Below are 21,183 nucleotides of genomic sequence, written 5' to 3' on the forward strand. Positions count from 1 at the left end.
AAATTTTAAGAAACCCTCATGTCTCCTTAGAATTTCCAACAGGAGAGGGACAGAAGCAAGAAAACTGACAGCAAAGTCTTTTGTAGTCTGGTGTTACCTAACAGCAGAAGATAGAAATAGGTGGCACCACGCGCAACATAAAATGATTTTTTTAAATTGTTTTCAAATAACTTTCCTCATCAAGACTCTCATCAATGAGCTCATCAACAGGCCCATCAATTGATACGCGTTGCTATCAATTTTCCTGTTCTCAGTTCAAATAGAAAAATGGCTTTGGTTTACTTTTACTCCAAAGACATTATCACAATTACAAAATCATTTTTGGAAATTGAGTTGGTGTATAGATAATAACACAAGAACACAGTCCATCACTAAAATCATATAAACTCGTGTTTTTTATTAAAATAGTGAATTCAGCTTTTAACAGAAAAGCGAAAAAATATACACTTAGACATCCTGTTTCTAATTTTAATGAAAAAATTGAAATATTTTATTATAAAATGACAAATAGTTTTATTTTTTATATATATTTCAAATCAAAATGTGCAACAGTATGATATTTCGAAAATTAGTTGCTATATTTAGGTGTAATCGCTGAAGAAGGGACACATCCATACGTAAATTTCTACATAATTTACCCGTAATTATTAGGTCATCTGTTATTATCAGTAGTGGCATCTCTTTGATGCTCCAAAATACACCTTAACCACTTATTCTTTTTGGTAACTATCAGTAAAATTTTAAACTCACTGGCCACAAAATTAGAAACCTTTTGCAATTGGCGTCAACAGATAACAGTTGCAAATGGCGGTTGTCACATGATATGATCACAAGTTTGGTGGTATCAAACTAATACTATACGCTTTTCTTGGGCTTCTTAGTCGATCCAGTCATGGGGAAGACAGGTATTCTTTTCGATTTTCAGCAAGGTGTTATTGTTGGAGCATGTCTAGCAGGAACCACAAGCAGCTGTGAAGGGAAAAAATGCGTCAGAAAGTTGGTACATCAAAAACAAGACCGCCAGAATTTAAAGCGAATTATGAGTCGAAATAGAAAGTCCAGTATGCAGAAAATGGCAGAAGCATTCAATTTAGGCAAAGAAAGAACCATTGGGGGGGAGGGAAGGAGTTGAAGAATATGGGATTTGGTAGTCGTGTGCCTATAAAACTTCTTTCTGTAAAGCAATCGAAAGATTTGACTTGCGTGGTGCGTCAATGTCAAGGCTGGACTTACGGAACAGTCCAGTATTGTAGGGTAAACATGTGGTCAAGAGCTATGCATCCAGTCTGTCTCTTGTCCACCATTCAAGCTGCTGTAGGTGGCATCATGACGTGGGTATGTTTTGTTGGTATGGCTTGGGTTAGCACGTACCGTTGAAAAGTCGTGTTACCTATCTCCAATGAATATTTTTCTGTTGTATCGGACCAACTTCCACTGCAATCTCATTTCTGCGCGGGTTGCGATGGATTGTTTCAAGTCAACAACGCAATTTTTCACTGCCAAAAAATTGTATTTGAATGGTTCGAGGAACATTCGTAATATTTCCATCTAGTCCAGCCTCCTGATTCTCAGATCTCAGCTTAATTAGGAATGTCCGAGATATGCTGAAAAGGCAGTTTCGCAAGTGTCTACCGATCACAATACAGCAGCTGACAAATATCATGATGGTCAAATCTGGACTGCGTGAGACACCTAGTGGAATCCATGCCACAAATCCATGTATGGGCTGTAACATTTCTAACTTTTTGGCCAATGAACTTTATTGTTTCATTTTAGGTTGATGTAGTGGTTGGTGTTTTTTTTTTTGGGTTGACTCTTTCTTAAACAGAACAAGAGTTAAATATCTTAATCTTTTTACTTCTTACATTTTGTAGGCACCACCCCTCCCTCCCTCTTTTTTTTCAAAAATTTCACTGTATTTAGCATTTTGAACTTTTGCAGTTCTTATTAATGAAAAATTACTAATCAAGCATTTAGTCTATATACAGTATCCTCTCAAAAATATTTGGACACCGATGATTAAAGTTGGAAAAGTAATCTTGTTAAAATTAATAATGATGGGTACTGTGAACAGCGCGAATGATGGAGATAGTCCCCATCGTTCATATTCATGCAGTTCTTGTGATTCACACTTATCCCTTGTAAAGAAAATTCATATAGACAGTGAATGCGCTTGTGAACAGTTCTTTGGACAACTAGGCTTCTATGTAATGCTCTGCAGGGGCATCATTGGAGATGATGAGATCATGATCATAATTTAACCGTTGTACTACACACGGTGTTCCACCCTTTCACAATATTGGCCACCATTGAAGGATTAAACAGCCTACAGGGCCACTCAGGAAACAAATTACTGGAAAAGTAACCAATAAGAGATTTATAGACTGGAAGTCTATAAATCTCTTATTGCAAATCGTTCTATCCGCTATCGAAATTTACCAATTAATTTTATCTGTGGTTAACATCACTCATTATCTTTAAGGGAACAGCCGCATACTTTTGAGAGGTTAGTGTATATAACACCCTAATGTCCATTACACTCCCATCATGCATTGCCACGGTATTTAGCACTATTTTACCTATTGTTAATGCAATAATAAGATCTTTATTAGTAAAATAATGCAATGGATGAGAATGGTAACTATAGAGACCACCATCGCAGAGTATGATGGGAGAACTTCGATTTTCAAAGGGTTTTGAGGTTGGTTTTATCAAAAATATTTGTGTAAAACGACAAAGCAACACCTATTGAGTTTTATAGCAAAAGAGCTTTATAGAAAGATATGCAAGACATGATTTGTTCAATATTATTTCTCCTCCATATCTTTCTTCACGGCTCCATTATCAGATTCAACAAAGGGACATTTTTCTTGTGTTTTAGGAGACTCAGTCTCTCCTACTTCTGGTGTCTCAGTTCGACGTTCAGGTGTAGGTGTTGATGCGTCCACTAAAAGGTCAGTGAGTTCATTCTCCTTGTTTTTAATATTATCAGGGGAAACTTGAATTGTGTCTGCCTGGTTGCTCGACATACATTTCTTTTCAACTATGAGAAGGGAGATAGTAAATAAAATTAGAATAGGACCGATGATCAGAAAAAGCAAACCCCAAGTGAAGATGTCTACTACTTCCACTAATACCACACCCGTTATCAGTAGAATGAAACCTATAATTACCAACACTATCTTTATATGACGTTTGTATCTCGAGATATGATTAAGTTCGGATCCCACAGTGCTTGTCGTGGACATTGGAGATGGATGCCGAACTGATTGGGGTGTAGATGGTCCACCAGGTGTTCCAGATACGGACTGTCTCCCATGAGATACGGATGTATTCGTGCTGGGACTTCGTTTCTGGCGTAGACTAGTAAGTCGCTTTTCTTTTCTCTTCTCTCTTGCATGACGAATTCTAATGGCTCCGAAAGCCATCAGAACTATTAAGAAACAAATCGAAAATGCGAATTTAGACATCTTAAAATTATTTAATTAAAATAAAACAAAAATTGTTTACAGAATTTTTCTTATTAAATATAAAATTCATTTTTCAAATAAATAAATTTCTAAAAAATCGATTAAAATTGGTTTCGATCTCCAAATAAACAGTTATTTGAACTTTAGTCTGTCTGTACGATTGGCAAAAAAGTATAATCCAAAGATTTGATTGCTTAATAATATGTTGTTAATAAAACTTTACAATATGTCTGCCTAGACTTTGCTTGACCCAACCAAATTACTTTCTTAACGACATTACATGGAAGAATCCCATCAAGGATGTGTACCATAGAATTGCCACATCGTAGGCAGCAAGGAATTGTCCAAAATATTAAGGTAGACATCGCCGTGCCGGATGAGAATGACTAACTTTTGTGGCTTATACGCCTTCCTATAGTCTGGTCTAGGCCACTTGTCTATCCGGGAAAGGTCAATGGACTATGAAAATAGAGGTGTCCAGATATTTTAATATCTGAACACCTCTGTTTATATGCACTTTACAGATACAATATACTGATATTTGGCTTTAATTGAGTTGATAAAACTGTAAAACTAGAAACAAACCAACCAACTAAGATGTTCTTTTTCTGTATAAATTCACGGGTTGCATTTTTTAAGTCCTTTGGAAGAGTGTTGGAACACTCTAATAACACCAGCCTGTGATTTCTTTTTCTTTAAATGTAGTATCTGTGAATATGTCCATTCTGAGAGTCCTATGTTCATTCTGATGTGTCCATTCAGAGACTTCCTAATATGTATTCTCTCCATTTGATCTCCTCTGGCTTCTTCAAACTTCACTAATCACTCACAAATTTTTGACTTCCTTTCTTTGAAGCTTGACGTTCTTCAATACAACTTTACTAACAGTGAGGTAATTTTATTGATGATTTTAACGTTAACAACTGCAGCTCTCTTCAGTTTTTTAGTTACACGGACACAGCTGGTCCACATGCAATCAATAGTGACCTCACAGACAACCCTAACCCCTGCCCCAACACCTTGATCTTTTTCTCACCGACAACCATTCAACGTACTCAGTCGATGTTAATGGTCCTCTAAACACCTCAAATCACAACTTGGTGATGGTTTCTGTTCCAAGGAAGTCTCTTTCATGGCCATTCTCAACCTCGCGTCGGTTGCATTACAAGAATTGGATGACATTTTCTTTTATTAGAATACTATTTTGTATTCTATCCATATGAGAACTGTCGGATTAATTAATCAGTCCCTTACAAACTTTTTTCACTTCCCACCATACAAGAATCGGCTTCTGCTTATGTTTTTTCTACAGATATTTCTATGGGAAATGTTTACCTAAATTATTATGCGTCCACTAGCCTCCAAAAAGTATCCACACACCCCTATTTTCAAAGTCACACAATCACTGATGAACAGATTATTGATATTAGTGGTAGTTTTAAGTGGAATCCGATTTCAGTGTCGCCTGATTATCAAGGTGGTCAATCCTCTTTAAAGGCGTGTGACATCCTCTGTTGGACAGGTGTTTGGGTTATGCATGAAGTTATTTATATAGGAATAACGCAGAACGCAGGTACAGCGCTCTATCATCAGGGAAAGGGACCAGTATTATGGCAGTGGTCCGAGTGAGTCACCATAATGGTCAGCCACAATAATCTCTACAACTTTGAGTGAGTCCTCTTGGATATTTCATTATTATGTGGATGAGATTCTTCGCATGCTTAAGGAAGAGAAATCACAACTTAAACCTCCTCTCCCAGAACATTGTATCTGCTAAGATCTGTCCTTGTAGGGAATGGATAAATAACTCTTCTGGATATAAATAATTCTTTCAGGGTAGTGGATAATAAATAACTATCTTCTTCTTTTTTTTTACCGGAAGAAGATGGTTATTTATTATCAAAAGTAGTGGCATTACCACTGGTTCTAAGAAGTGATCATACTTTCTTTTTATTCATTCAGTAATTAATTACTTCTCCCTCTTCTTGTTCCAAATTCCTCTGGTAGAATTCCTTCAATGGAAGTTGTTCAAAATAACATGTTACCAATTATGATATGATATATACGTGGAATTAAGAAACCAAGATTTTCTCCGAAGAAAACTATATCAAACGTTTAACATCCATCCAGAAAAGTTTCAAATCCAGAAACCATTATACAAATTCTTCAGTTTGTATAGTCCTCTCCAGAAAATATCGGTAACACCCAACAGAACAACTGTGCATTTTCCAATAACTTCACAAAGCCCAGCGCTATGGCAGTGGTCCGAGTGAGTAGACCCTTGGTAAACAGCTGGATCAACTAGTATTCCAATATAATTCATTGATCGATCACTAAACTTCCAAATCAAAAACTTTCTCTCCCTGAAGTAAGACACCTCAGTACTTCCTTATTTTACAACTTCCACTTTCCCCTCGTGGGTAGCACAGTTGGTAGAATCGCCTTCCTCCTCACACCGGGTGGGAAAGACCTGAGTTCGAGTCCAGTCGATGACGTGAAGAATTTTTATGGGTCTTATTCAAAACGTGGCTGAGTTAGTCGGTCTCAGGCGAGGGTAGCATTGTTTTTTTTTTTTCTCCCGGAAAATCGGTTTTTTCGTCTAGCAAACAGAAGATCGACCACAGAACATCCGCAAATTACAGACAGTATATATGGAGCAATATGGCCTTAGTCTCTGATGTCCCTAAAAACATTATTACAAACCCCAATTCCTCTCCATTACCATCAGAAGTGTCTTTCAAAATTGCGATGGTTGCTAATGGAGTCAAATTATTAACCAAAGTGCAAAGAGATATCATTGATCATTACATTCTCCAACTAGTCCAGGCCAATCTGGTTAGTTGAACTGGAAGTAAATTCATCAAATTGCTAGTCTATCTCCTGAAAAAAAAACCAAACTTACCGCTGCCATTTCTTACTCCCAGAACTTCTACAATTCGAAAGATTGACTATTTCGTAGACTTTGATGCACAACCAATGTATAACCTTAATTTACAATAAAGATCTTACCCATCATATAACGAAAAAATTATGTGTAAATTGGTCCTTGAAAGATTTGGAAATTCCTCCCAACCATTAATAGGCTTTTTTCACCCTGTGGCTCAGTTAATCGGTCTCAGGTGTGTATAGCATGGTTTTCTCTTTTGGAAGAGAAAATTGCAATTTTCCATACTTGATTTTGTCCCATCGTGAAAGGCTTCCAGATCTTTTACCATTTACGATAACTGCTTATGGAATTTCCCGCTAGAGGACGCCACGGACTTGTAATAAACTCGGGTTTTACGCGTTGTATAACTATTACTTACTGTAAGTGAACATATTGGAATTCCTTAATGAAATAACAGTTCTCTGTAACTGTTTCATTTTAACAGTTTTTGGAACTGTTTTATATTAACAGTTCGTTGTAACTGCTACGTTTTACTTAACCTACAAACGCAACAGGTAATAACGAAGCGTCTACCTTTTTACGGCATCGTACGGGATGCGGTTCGCAATATGCTTACCAGCGTCCGCGTACGATACTTGAACGAGCGAGCCGTAAACGACGACGTACTAAACGTAACACAAGGAACGGGTTTTTATGGACGGACTTACCTGGCTGAGTCCAGAAGCTCCGAAAGCGGATAACGTCAGCAGACGGCGATGCCGAAGGTATTGCGCGATGTTTTCTCGGCTTTCCGGAACACACCCAGACCCGTGATCGAGTAGTTCGTCCAGGGAAGATAAACCGTTGGAGCTACTGCGGACGTTCACACCGAGACGAGTAATCGATCAGTTCTTCCAGGAATGGGGATACTGCGGATGTTTTCTCCAAACATTTCGTTTGCCAGACGAAGTTGGAAATTGTTGATTTCGCTTTTCCGATTCGTTTATGGCGGGTTCGGGTCCGGGTCGGGTCGGTCGTGCACCGCTTACTCGGTCGGGGGTTCTTTCGGACCCGAGAAGGTGATAGAATGATGGAGGCAGTTTGTGGTAAGGTCACATCGAAGACACCTGTCGGCACTGGTACAATTGGAAGTCGTCTGCTTAGGGGTTTTTAAACATTCAGTCGACGAGGTGGTGTCGTGCGTGACGTGTTCCATGGGCAGCGGGATAATGAGAATGGACCGCATACGTGATGACGGCAACGCAAGCGAATGAGCCGTGCCTTGCAGCGGAGGCGATTATTACACGTACACGGAGGATGCTCGTTTATTGATAATTGTGTACGTGTCGGAAGAAAGGGCCCCTCCTACGAGGAGCAGACGTTACCATCTACTCTCTCTCTCTCTCTCTGACCTTCTCATTCTCGTTCTATTGTTCTGTCACTCTGTCTCCTTCACATTTTCTGTCCGCCTCTCTCTCTCTCTCTCTCTCTCTCTCTCTCTCTCTCTCTCTCTCTCTCGTTCTAGTTTTCTACCACTCTTTCCACTTCACATTTTCTTTCTCTCGTTATACCTTTTTTTCTCCCTTGTTTGTCTTTCTCTCTCTCTCCCTCTCCTAATTCTTTCTTTCTCCCTCGTTTTTCTCTCTCTGTCTCCCTATCTATTTTTTTTTCTTCTGTCTCTGCATCTATATGTCTTTTCTTTCGTCTCTCTTTCTATTCCTTTCTCTCTCTCTCTCTCTCACATACACACCTCGCTCTCGTTTTATTTTTCTATTACTCTTTCTAAGTCACATTATGTGTCTCCCTTATCTTTATCTCCCACGTTTCCCTCTCTCTCTCTCTCTCTCTCGCCTTTATTTCTCTCTTTCTCGTTTTTTTTTCTTTTTCTCATTTTTCTTTCTTTCTCTCCCTCCCTATCCATTTATCTTTGCTTTCTTCTATTTCTCTCTCTTTCTCTAGCTTTGCTTTACTCACTATCTATTTTTTTCCTTTCTTCTGTCTCCTTCTCCGTCCATCTGTCTATCCTTCCTTTCGTCTCTCTTTATTCCTTTCTCTCTCTCTCTCTCTCTCTCCCACATTCTCACTCTCGCTCTATTTTTCTATCACTTTTTCTCCTTCACATTTTCTCTGCCTGTTTCTCTCTCTCTCTCTCTCTCATTCTCTCTCTCTCTCTCTTCCACACTATATACCTGTCTTTGCTTTTACCCTCCCCTTCTCTGTATGTCTGTCTCACTGATTTTCTCTTTGTCTAGCTACGTTTCTCTCTGTGTGTCTTTCTCTTTCACGCTCTGTATTATCTTTAGTTTTATCTCTCCCCTGCTCTGCTTGTTTGTTTCACTATTTTTATTTTTGCCTCTCTCTCTCTCTCTCTCTCTCTCTCTCTCTCTCTCTCGCTCTCTCTCTATCTATCTATCTATCTATTTTTCCATCTCTCTCTGTACCTCTCACCTTCTCACTTGTGTCGCATTTCTGTGTCTATTTATTTATTTATTTCTCTCCTGTTTAGTTCTTTCTTCCTCTGTCTGTTTCTTTATTTTTTTTTTTTTCATCTTTCTCCCTCTGCCTTTCTTTCGCTTTCATATTCTCTCTCTCTCTCTCTCTCTCTCTCTCTCTTCCCCCTCCCCTTGCTCACAGTCTTCTAGTTGTCTTTCTTTCTATATACTGTATATATATGCAGTATGTTTTCAAAATTATTTTAAAAAATTCTCAAATTGAACAAGAAAAGATATATTTTGGCAGAAAATATTAAAAACAGTTAAGAATAAGCAGACACGTAATTACTAACTTGTTTATTCACACCACGTTCGTTTATTACTTTTTAATATTTTAAACAACACCGCTGTGATTTTCCTAAAATTCGCCAGCCATGTCCACGTAACCGAAACAAAAGTTTTTTACACGATTGGTTCACTAGTGACGTTTATTAATAAGCAGTAATTGAAGTAATGGAGATTTTTTCGGAAAAGAAACAACATAATTATTCCATTTACAAAAATTATAAAAAATAATTCATAATTTTATGTAATCACGAGAATTCGTCGAAACTTAAAAAAATTGACAAAAAAATTAAAAAAAGAAAAAATGCCATCTCGCTGCTGTTCCATGCACTATCTAGTAATACAGAACTGAAATAACATGAATTATTCATAACACGAATGCGCTATACCTTTTTACGTGTGGTGTACACTGTGAGTAATTGTGTTTGGTGATTAATAAATAAACAGTCTATAAATAAAATTCATGAAAACAATTATCTTTATTAAGCTGCTGATATTAATAATTAACAGCAATAAATAATATATGAAAAGGATATTATGGTATATATTTGAGTGAAAAGATAATATTTATTTAGAAAAGACCAAGTAAAGAATTTTTAAAAAGAATTGTATAAGTTTCTCCATTTCTTTCTGAATAATCAACTTTGCACGCTTAAACAAATATATTTGTGATCGCCTTTGACATTCGCGCCCTCTTACGGCTTTATTCGATACTAGCTAGTGAAATAATAATTGAATGTTAAGCTTAGGGATAGTCCAACCTTAGCCCAAAAATTGTCTTAGCCTGCTGATAGGTAAATAATTAAAAACATGCAAAAATAATAAATACGTAAACTACGTTTAAAAAAAGCGAAAGTATTAAAGGTAGAGTTCGGGATAAAGGTTTTTGTTTCTTTTTACATTTTAAACTTACAAAGAAAATTTACCACTTGTAAATAATTTTCAAAAATGTTAGAAATTCGTCAATGAAATTTTTATTGTAAAAATAGTGCCACCTGGTGAGTTAACAAGCAATAAATATTTACCAGTTGTGTTATTATATGCAATTTTTTTATCTTTTTTTTTTTCAGAATGTCATTTCTGTTTCCTTAATTCCTCCATATGTGCTCCTTTTCCTTTTCCAAGAGGCTTAGGGGATTTTGGACTGTGACCTTGCCCCCTTATGGGCAATTCTGTAGTTGTGGCCATCAAGAGGGTGGGAGGTTTCTCTTTGCCTCTTTCAACTTAGGATCCAAACAGCGAATCATTCGTCTTCAGCTCTTTCAACCAACCATAACAAGCAAAAATATGGATGAATAATATCAGGACCCAAGGAACAATAGTGAATTACCGAATCCATAAATAGTCTTTCTTTAATACGAGACCATAAAACATGAAGATAATGCCTATAATTATGAACAACAATCCTACAGGTTGCTCATATTGCTCGACATGTTGATATAGTTGAATACGATAGCTGACTGCGGCTGATAAGTTAAACAGAGAGACAGACGATTGAGAAGATTTTATGCTCCGAGTTCGACTTTCGACAATTTTTTCTATCTTAGCAAGTCTTATCTTCCTTCTCCTTTCCTTTGCTAGCTGAATTGAAAAAGCCATTCTAACGAGAAACAAATCAGAATAAATTAAAATATATGTTATAATTAAAAAACGTTATGAAAACTTCCATAAAGGTACTTAATTTTATTAAACAGACTTAAATGTTAAATTTCGCGGATGCCATTTTATGCCCACTATTTGAGTATTAATTTCTTATGCTACTTTCATGACCATCAATGGCTTTATTAATTTGAACTGTACTTCAATTTTTATCATTTTTTTCAAATACACTGAGCTGCTACTTTATTAGGTACATCCACACTTTACATGAAGTAGAGTGCTCTTTCAGTGATATACTGCTCGACAAAATTGAAAACGTGGTGTAACTCGTGCAGTTTATGATGAAGCTGACAAAATTTTTATAGTGGTGTACCATAAAATAATGATGAAATGGGGAGACAGTGTGAAACTTTATACAGATATAAGGGACATTTATAGGAGTTGTATAAGAATTATCAAAAAGGTTACGTTACAGAAGTCGATACAAGATTCTCGAAAATACAGTCACATAACATCAATACGGCGTATGATACCCTCAACGGCTAAACAGGCCCGATAGTGGTGAACCATGCTCAATGTAAGGATTTCTATAAGATTCTGTGGCAATAAATCCCATTCTTCCACCAGCGCAGACCTTAGCTCACTAAGTGAACGAGGAGTTGTCTGTCGGCGTGCAATGCGACGCCAAATGGTATCCCATACATGTTCAATTGGATTTAAGCCTGATGCTAGCCACTGCAGTCGTTGGATATCTTCGATTTCGAGATATTCCTCCACCACTTGAAATTTATATGCAGTGGTGTTGACGCCATGAAAAGAAAATGTGGGCCAACTGAACCCCTAAAAAGTCGCAAAATATAGTTCGAGGATCTCTTCTCGGTACCTGCGCAATTATAGCACCCCTTTCAAAAACATGAAGAAGGCTTCAGTCGTTGATCATTATTCCGCCTCACACGAGAATAACATCACCATAAATCTCACTTTCTCTGATGTTGGAGGGATGGTACCGTATTCCTCGTTGTCTCCAAATGAAATAGCATCTATAATCTGTATACTAAAATGGGAGGCATTAAAGAACAGAACTGTATCGAATTTTGTCCCACTTCATCGCAAACTGCACTAGTTAAGCGTGGTTAACTCGTCCCGTTTCATTGCAAGCTGCACGGGTTACACGAGGTTTTCTATGTGTTCTTATCCTGAGATATAAAGCAAGTCGACCGATACGTCGTTAAGCTGAATTTGCCATTGAGCAAGACAGAAGATTTAAGTTACTATGATCATGACATGATAGTCCGCGCCAGACGGGCTGATATGAGTATGAGTTTACTCTCACGAGTATACACTCAATGAAATAACAAACCAGCACAACACTGATAACCAAAGAGACATTTCGGAATGCACAAATCATCGTACTCTGGGGTATTGCAGTAGATAACTGAACCAGGATCAACTTCTATCAGCAAGAAACACGAAGGCACGGTTACAGTGGACTCAATAATATAAAAACCTGAGAAGAGGATTGAAAAAACCTTGACTGGTCTGATTAATCTTGGTTATTGCTGTTTCATAGTGATGTGAGGACCAGAATATGGCGAACATAGCACCAATTCGTGGACTCATCCTAGCAATACTGTCTGGTTGTAGCAGTGTAATGGCGTAGGGGTGTTTTCATGGTACGCATTGGATTCCTGATACCAATGGAATAACGTTTGGAAGCCACATGTTATCTGGAAATTGTTTACCGTCAGGAAACCAATTACCTTCATGGCTGCAGTTTATCTATCTGTGAATGGATTCTTCGAACATTATAATACACCAAGTCACAAAGCCAGAATTACACAAAGGGTGATCATTTAATTTGCTGACTGGTGCAAGATCTTATCTTAATTGTCATCATCTGAATCTTCACTGGAATTCTCCTTCTCAAAATACTCTCCCTTGAACTTTACATACTTTCGCCACTGTCGTGCCCACGCTTTAAATGCTTCTTGCAAGTCATTTTTCGAAAGACTGCGAAGTGCTTCCGTTGTGTTTCTGCGAACATCGTTGTATCGGACGCGAAACGCTTACCTTTCAGAGCTTCCTTCATGCGTGGAAACGGGAAGAAATCACACAGGGCTAAGTTCGGTGAACAAGGGGGATGCGGCAGAACCTCGGCACCTATGGCAGTGACCCCTACCTGCACAATATTAGCCATGTGGAGCCTGGCATTGTCTTGATGGAGAAACCACTTCACGCAGATAAGTTCGGTCACACCGAAATATGGCTGTCCTACCAAGACACTCATACTACTAAGCCCCATCTGACACAATAACGAATCACATATTAATATTCAATCTGTATTTCCGACATGATACTTTCTTCAAAACGATCGCCATGCGAACACGGAGTCTTCTTAGCAGCGATCAGGGAGAACGCCTCTAGCGGCAGTTGTGAAAAGTTCTCACAGTAAACATAAAATCTTGCACCAGTCCCCGAATTAAGTGATCACCCTTGCTATAAAACCAGTTCCACGAACAATAGAGTGAGTTGAGCCTATTTGGAAACTATCCCCAGATCCATATCAAAAAGGTCACACCTGTGAGATGTGGTGAAACGAGTTTTTGGAGTACCACCCGAAGAACTGCAACCAACCAATTTGCAACAATTGTTGGGAGCAATTGAGTCAACGTGGAACAGGATCCTAGTAGCAGGTCATGAGAACAGAACAGGTCATGAAGTATAAGTATTTTATGTTTTGCATGATTTAAAACTAATTTTATTTCACTTTATTATTTTTTGTTAGTTTTTGTTTTGTTTTCGATATTAGTCGTAGACTGGCCATGGTCACTGGGCGCTGTGGAATCCAATGCTCTTATGTCTAAGCCTTTGCCCGAACTCCCCACCCCCTGCACCCAAAGCCTTTGGCATGCAGCAATTAACGAATGCATTTAAATACAATTAAAACAACCACAAGGTCCACGCCACTACGGATCCTGGCTGTTCACTAGATCAGGTTATAAGTAGATTTTGAAAGCCTGTGAGGAAGAATGGTTCGGCATCGATACCTTGACTGGATCAACGGCAAAGTTGATAACATAAATAAATTCATGGAAGAACTAGACAAACTATTGGAGGAGATGGGAGGTTCCTTTTTTTTTTATTTTTTTTTTGGCTGATGCTGTATAAGTGCCACTACCACCCCCAATTCAGCATCTTTGAGATTACTGGAAAAGGTCTTTCGATATTATGACTATCCACCTTACAATGTCCTGACTTTACTGAACACATTGCGCTACCTATGACCAACACCTACATAATACCTCATGGGGGGTTACTTGCCAACTCAGTGTAGTTGATAACAGAAATGCACTTTACCTTTTTACAAGTATTGTATGTTGTGAACATCATATATGAAAAATGGATATTATAATATTTATTGAGTCAAAAAATTTCACTTCGACATTTATGCCCTCTTTCGGCTTTGTTGCATACTATCCAGCAAAGCAATGAAACAGTTTTAGTATTAGGCCTAGTGATGCAGTATTTAAAAATTCAAAAAACATGCAAAAAGATGTAAAATACTTTTGTATAAAAAGCTAAAGTATTAAAGTTAAATTATGTAATAACTCCTTTTGATCCCTTAGAGTTTTAAAAAATGTAAAAAGATGTTTAAAATATTTTTAAAAATTTACAGCATATATTTTTTCTTTTTCAGAATTTAATTTCTGTTTCTTTAATTCCTTCATCTGTTGCTTCGTCTCCTTCTGCAATAGGCACGATATAAGGCTGAGGGGATACTGGACTGTGGCTTCGTCCCCTTACTGGTGATTTATGTTTTTGCCAATACCCATCCGCAGTTGTGGTCAACAAGTTGAGCGGTTCATTATCTCTGCTAATTATGACAGTAGATCCAAAAGCAGAGTCGCTGGACTTCAGCGACTTCCACCAACCATAACAAGCGAAAATATGGATGAATAGAAGCAGTGACCCAAGGAACAATAACGAAAATCCCCATCCGTAAACGATGTCTTTCTTTAGAACCAGACCACAAAATAAGAGGATTATGCCAACAGTTATAAACAGCAATCCTGTATACTGCTGGCATTGCTTTACATCTTTATTCGTTTGCATACTACTGCTGACTGCGACTGATAACTCAGAGAGAGTGATAGATGGTCGAGAAGTAGATGTTACGCTCGGGGTTCGACTTCTGACAGTTTTTGATACCTTATCAAGTCTTCTTTGCCTCCTCCGTTCCCTTGCTAGGCGAACTGCATAAGCTGCTAATGCCATTCTAACGAAAAACAAATCAAATAAAAGATTTTATCAACGTATGCAAAAGGTATTTCATTTTATTTTAGTATTATTAAATCTCATTTAAAATATAGGGGGTTGAGTTGAAAAGTTTTCAGCCAAATATAGATACCATTTCAAATATAGATGGCATTCATGACATGATCATGCCAGACCACAGAATGACATTGAAGCCCATTGAGATAAAGTTCAAAATCTCCAATGAGCGAGTTCACGATATTGTGATAAATGTTTTAGGAACAAAGAGGGTTTCTTCAAGATGGATCCCTATTGCACTGAATGCAGATCAGAAGCGGCAAAGAATAAGGGTGCTGTCATAAGTCTGTGCAGCATTTTGAAGCTAATGAAGCTCAGTTTTCGGGCGGTATATCACCATGGACAAAACATGGGCTCACCACTGAAACAAAAGAACAATCGAAGCAGTGGAAGCACCTCTCTTCTCACCATCTTAAAAAATTTCGAGTGCAGAAGTTAGCTGAGAAAGTCATGGCATCCATCTTCTGGGATGCAGAACGAGGGATCTGGTTGATTTCCTGGAGCGAGGTGCCACTATCAATGCCGAGTATTATTCTAACCTATTCAGACATTTCCTCGAGGAAGGAAACTCAAGAGGCTCAGAAATTAGCCAAAGAAGTCAACTGGCATCAAGACAATGTACCGACACATACAGCGTCTGTGACTCAGGCAACACTGAGTGATTGTAGGTTCGAGCTATTACAGCATCCGCACTACTCACCGGATTTGGCTCCATCGGACTATTTTCTATTTCCAAATCTAAGGACAGAAATTTAACAGTGGCAATTTAGGGGGAGGGGATTATGTTGAAAAATAAATGAGTTTTCACAAATTTCCAGTGTTCCTTCTATAAGAAGCTAGAAACTTTTCAACCTCCCCTCGTATTTTTAATGCATATCACATTTTGATGAATATTCATCATTATTTCTGTTGTTAATAATGTGTTAATTTTGGTCCGTTCACGCTGTAATAACTGTTAATTAAATTAATTATTAATTTTCGTTTTATGACAATTTTAATTATTATTAATTAAATAATCAATGAATAACATTATCATTTTTACTGATAATGTTTCTTATATCGGGAATACATTTTTACTAATAATGTTCCTTATATAGGGACCATCTACACTGAGTGGCCACTTTATTAGGTACACGTATGCTTTTAATGAAATGGAATCACTTCTTTAGTAAAAGAATTAAGCAGGTGGACAGTACCAATACAAGACTCTCCAAAATTGCAACACTACTGGTGTTTATACGTACGATTAAGTTTCAGGTGTATTAAGAGTGGTCCAATAATCAAATAACATCCAGGGAATGGTGGTCTTGTGGTCAGAATCAGCACGTTTATGCAAAGGGTCGGAAGGGCTGAGAAGGCTTGTGTATGGCAACAAAAAGGCTATAGACAGTCAAATAATAATCCAGTACAACAGTGGCAACCAAGCGAGCATTTCATAATGCACAATTTGTTACCATGTCACAAATGGCTTCCTTAAAAAAAAAAATTACAGTTAGTGCAACATCAGGAAATCCTCACACCGGATAGTGGAGAATTGTAAAAACGTTGCCTCGTCTGAAAAGTCGCTGTCTTTGCTGTTTCACAGCAGTTGGGGGACCAGAATGTGGCGAAAAGTATAAGTCCATAAACCATCATGAGCGCGGATCGATCTGCGAATAGATCCTTCCAACACAATTCTGAGTTCCCTGTCAGAATTGTACAGAAATGGCTCCAGGAACGGAGAGTGAATTCAACCCACTATAATGGCCTTCCCAGTCTTCAGATCTCAATCCAGTTAAGCTCCTGTACGGTGAGGTGCCACGAAATCTTCGGAGTAGAAATCTACAACCATCAAATTTGCAACAAAGATGGGGAGCAGTTGAGTCCTTATGAATCAACATCCCCTGGTACACTTTCAACGCTTCTTTGAGTCAATGCCACGACGAATCCCGGAAGTACTGGGAACTAAAGAAAGACCTACTAGCTATTAAGTAGTTCTACCTGAAAAAAAAGTGGCCACTTAGTGTATACATAGTGATGACAATTTTCAGGAGTTTTAATCTCTTCACGGCACCGTCTCAGTAAACAGAAGATTCCCATAAAATTAAGATAACTACATTTGTATTTAATTGAACATTGCCAATTAATTAAACCGCCTCCTATCTGTCTCAAAATCAAGATATAGTCATTAAAGCGAATATTCATTCAGTGGCCAAAAAATTAGAAACCTTTTTCAATTGGCGTCAACAGATAATTAAACGTACGCTATGAAAATGTAAATTGTCCCGTGTTCCTTTGTATAAAATTAATAGAGTACGCTTTCCTGAGGCTTCTTACTCGACCTGGTCATAGGAAAGACTGCTGATCTTTTCGATTTTCAGGAAAGTATTATTGTTTATCAGGAGCCGCAATTGAAAAACAAAGGAAATCACTGGTGTGTAGAAAGCAACCAGTAAGTGGAAGGCGAAAGGATTACTGTAGAAAGCATACAGTAAGTGGAAAACGAAAGGACAGTAACAGAAAGTCGGTCTCCAAGAACGAGAACACAGCAATTTAAAGCGAATTTTTAATCAGAATAGAAGGTTCAGTGTGCAGCAAATGGCTGAAAAGTTCAATTTATAAGGCAAATTTTCAAAGACCCAGTTTCAACCGAACTACGTCGAAGGAGTTGAAGAATCTGGAATTTGGTAGTCGTGTGCTTATACGAGGGCCACTTATTTCTTTAAAACATCGAAAACTTCGAATGGAGTGGTGTCGCTAAGGCCAATACTGAACAATTCAATTTTCGGACTCTGGAACAGTGTAAAAAAATCATGTGGTCTGACGAGTCTCGATTTACAATTTTTTTTCACCAATAGTGCGGCGTGAGCCTCCTGAAGCCATGCATCCAGACTCTCATGTCCACCACTGAAGCTGCTGGAGTGGTGTTGGTATTGGTTATATTCTGTTAATAAGGACTGGATCCGCTCATACTGTTAGAAGATTGTGTTACCCCAATTAATATCTTCCTGTTTTATCGGACCAGCTTCATCCTTTATTGCTTTGTTTTTCCGGACTAAGTTGGATTCTTTCAGGACGACCACCCAACTATTAACTGTACAAAATTGTATCTGAATGGTTCGAGGAACATTTCTAAGATTTTCAACATCTACCGTGGCGTCTAATTCTCCAAATCTGAATCCAGTTGAGAATGTCTGGGATGTGATGGAAAGGATATTAGGCTTGCAGTTCTCTATCGATCATAATACAGCAGCAGCTGACAAATGTCTTGAAGGCAGAGCAGTCAATTCTGGAGATAAACTCCTTCAATACTTAGAGGTGGGTGCGGGATTTGTGCCCAAGGCACTAAAGGCAATAGTAGACCCAGGCTTGGCTGCTTGTGCCTGGGGACAGGCAGCGGCTGCCTAGGTGTTGACTGCTCATCAAGCGATAAAAAGCTTTGCAGAGTTTCTGCACCAACACAGACGTGCAAGGTGGAGATGGGCTAAGGCCTAGGAGCCACCCTTGATACAGGTAAAACACACACACAAACACGTGTTCGTATACAATATAGTATATATATATTTATATATGTATAATGAGAATGCTAATATATATAAAATTGTATATATATCTTCTCTGTCAGTTTTTGTATATAAACTGTAAAGAATTGTGTGTACAAATAAAAAAAAAAAAAAAAAACTTAGAGGACCCATGCCACTACATGCAAGGGTTGCACTTCGGGAACAAGGTCTCCCTGCCACTAACTGAATAAAGGTTTCTAATTTTTTAGCCAACAATCATATAAAAAACAGTATTGTTTCAACAAAACAGCTGGGTTTTAATATTAGTAATTATTATTGCCATATAGTGTAAGGAAGCACAGAGTTTATACACACAGCAGATGACTCAGCTGAAATCAGAAGAACGTCCAATGTTCTGTATTTAGTGGCCTTGGGTGTCACTAGAGCACGCTCGTGAGATTTCAGTTCTCTTCGATGAACTGAAAAATCAGAGCAGTATTCCCAATACATCACCAGTAGCTGATCTTAAAATGTTTATTAATTGTTATTTATTAATTAATGTATATATTTAATTTACTTAATTAATCCATTTGCTTTATTAAAAATGCTCTATTAAAAGCAAATTCACAAATTGCAACGTGAATAATAAATACCCTATTAATTTTTGAATAGGAGCTGCTGTGCTTCCATTAGAATATGATGCCCTGACAACAAAAGTAGAGGACAAATAGTGAATGATACAATGATGAAAACTCTACAAGTTCAGAGAATTTTTGAAGAAAGTTAAGATTATTTTGCTTATTTATATTTTAACTTTGAAACATAATAAAATTCCTGACTTATTTCTTATTGCAAAATTATTACGTTATATATAAAGGATCCCTGAATAAATTATTTTATTAATGCTGTTTATTCTTGTCTCTTTTCAATTAGTAGAATAATTTCCTTCAAATATAATTTTTGGTATACAAGTCTTCGTTAAAAGGTACTTGGATAAAATGATTCTTTTTGAGGACTCATTAAATTTTAAAAATATCTATAAACATTGTTCAAATGGGACCATTCTCGACATAAAGTACTTCAAAATTCGAAAAAGCTCTCGTAGGCAACGGAATATCAAGCAGCTATTGCTGTAGTAGGGGCATCAGCGACTAAGGTCATATTGCTCCATGTCTATTGTTTGTAAATTGCGTGTGTTCTGAGGTTGATTTTCTATTTGGTGGACAAAAAAACCCTAATTTCCAAGAGAAAAAATTATTCTACTCCTGTTTGAGACCGACTAACTCGGCCACTTTGTGAAAATGGAATTATTCCTGTAGACGATTTAAATATCGGGATTATATACAATGGTAGATGGAGTAAAGCACTTTCTCATGGTAATTATAACTCAGTACACTATAAAATAAAATTACTGTAACTTTACCTAAATATCCAAAGGTTCTGATGTCTTTCGTGGTTTTCGCAGAAGACTTCAACTGGTAAGACATTTTACAAAACACGTAGTTTACAAATAAAATACACGAAAGCCTTATTGCCTTAGTTACCTTCTCCAAAAAAAACAATAAACAAAACGTTTTTTTCTATACAAGATTATTAAAATTAAAAATATCCAGGTGTTAGTGAGCTAAATGAATACTGTATTTTTTCCAATATTTTCTCATATTTCCTGGTACTTAAAACAAAACTGTTTTAATTCGTAGACATTGTATTATTTCGATAAGATAGCTTTTTTTTTTTTTTTTGCAAGTTTTTTAATTCATCCACTACCGCCCTCTAGTGGATAAATTGATGTTAAAAAAATTGATGATATATTAGTGTAACTGGTTAAATAATACAAGTTAGTTCTTCACTAAAATTCATATAATGTCTTTATTAAAATAGTCAATTCAGCTATTGACAGCAAAGCAAAAATATACATGGAGACATTCTGTTTGTAAATTCAGTAAAAAAATTTGAATATATCATTCAAAAGGCAAAAAAAGTTACAGATATTTCAGATCAAATATCATTACAGTAGTACGCTATGTAGAAAAGTAGTTGCTAAATTTCACACTAGGTGTCATCATTCAGTGTTCTTTAATTCATAATTATTATCTGAAGTATCGTCCTCTAGTGGGTAAATTGAATAATAGCCTAAAAATTTTTTGGTAGAATTAAATGCATGCGAAAAATATTTTGAAAGTGAAATTCAGTGTCAGATCTCTAAAAATGTTGAATTATAGATTATTATTAGAATTTTATAAATATATAGAATTTGGTACTTTCAAATATGGAAGATTTAAATTGTACAATACAATTAAAAATATTTGCGATTCTAAGCATAAACGTGGATAGTTTTGCTCTCAAAAAGTATTTTTATGATTCTCGAATAAAAGCTTAAAATAAACTGAGAGAGAGAGAGAGAGAGAGAGAGAGAGAGAGAGAGAGAAGATAGCAAAAGGGTAAGGAAATATACAGATAGTCAGCTATGCTCTTCACTCGTTTATCTTTTAGCTACAACTGTACCATAATCCAAAAGACGGTCATGATGATACATGTAAAGAAAATCATTGCATGATCTACAAAAACGTTGGTCAAAGAACTCATGGAACCTTAACGTAAAAACTTCCAGAGCATTCAACCTTGAAAAACGTCTTGAGAGATGGAATAAAACATGC

At 37.1% G+C, this 21,183-nt stretch overlaps 1 protein-coding gene across 2 annotated transcripts; it reads right to left on the reverse strand.

Moving 5' to 3' along the window:
• Window positions 1-580: 580 nt before the first annotated feature.
• On the reverse strand, window positions 581-7,544 carry LOC150086458 (uncharacterized). Of its 2 annotated transcripts, XM_090371397.1 has the most exons (3): window positions 7,065-7,544; window positions 3,174-3,433; window positions 581-969 (listed from the first exon to the last, which is right to left on the reverse strand). In XM_090371397.1, the coding sequence occupies exons 2-3, from the start codon at window positions 3,426-3,428 to the stop codon at window positions 922-924; spliced, it is 303 nt and encodes a 100-aa protein (XP_090227523.1). In that variant the 5' UTR covers window positions 3,429-3,433; window positions 7,065-7,544; the 3' UTR covers window positions 581-921. The 2 variants fall into 2 exon arrangements, with proteins under 2 accessions (XP_090227523.1, XP_090227522.1); XM_090371396.1 differs by having other exon boundaries at window positions 581-3,433.
• Between the last annotated feature and the right edge of the window lie 13,639 nt (window positions 7,545-21,183).

The sequence above is a fragment of the Mastigoproctus giganteus genome, chromosome 4 (genome assembly GCF_048544385.1).
Source record: "Mastigoproctus giganteus isolate SK-2022 chromosome 4, ASM4854438v1, whole genome shotgun sequence".
Taxonomy (NCBI): Eukaryota; Metazoa; Arthropoda; class Arachnida; order Uropygi; family Thelyphonidae; genus Mastigoproctus; species Mastigoproctus giganteus.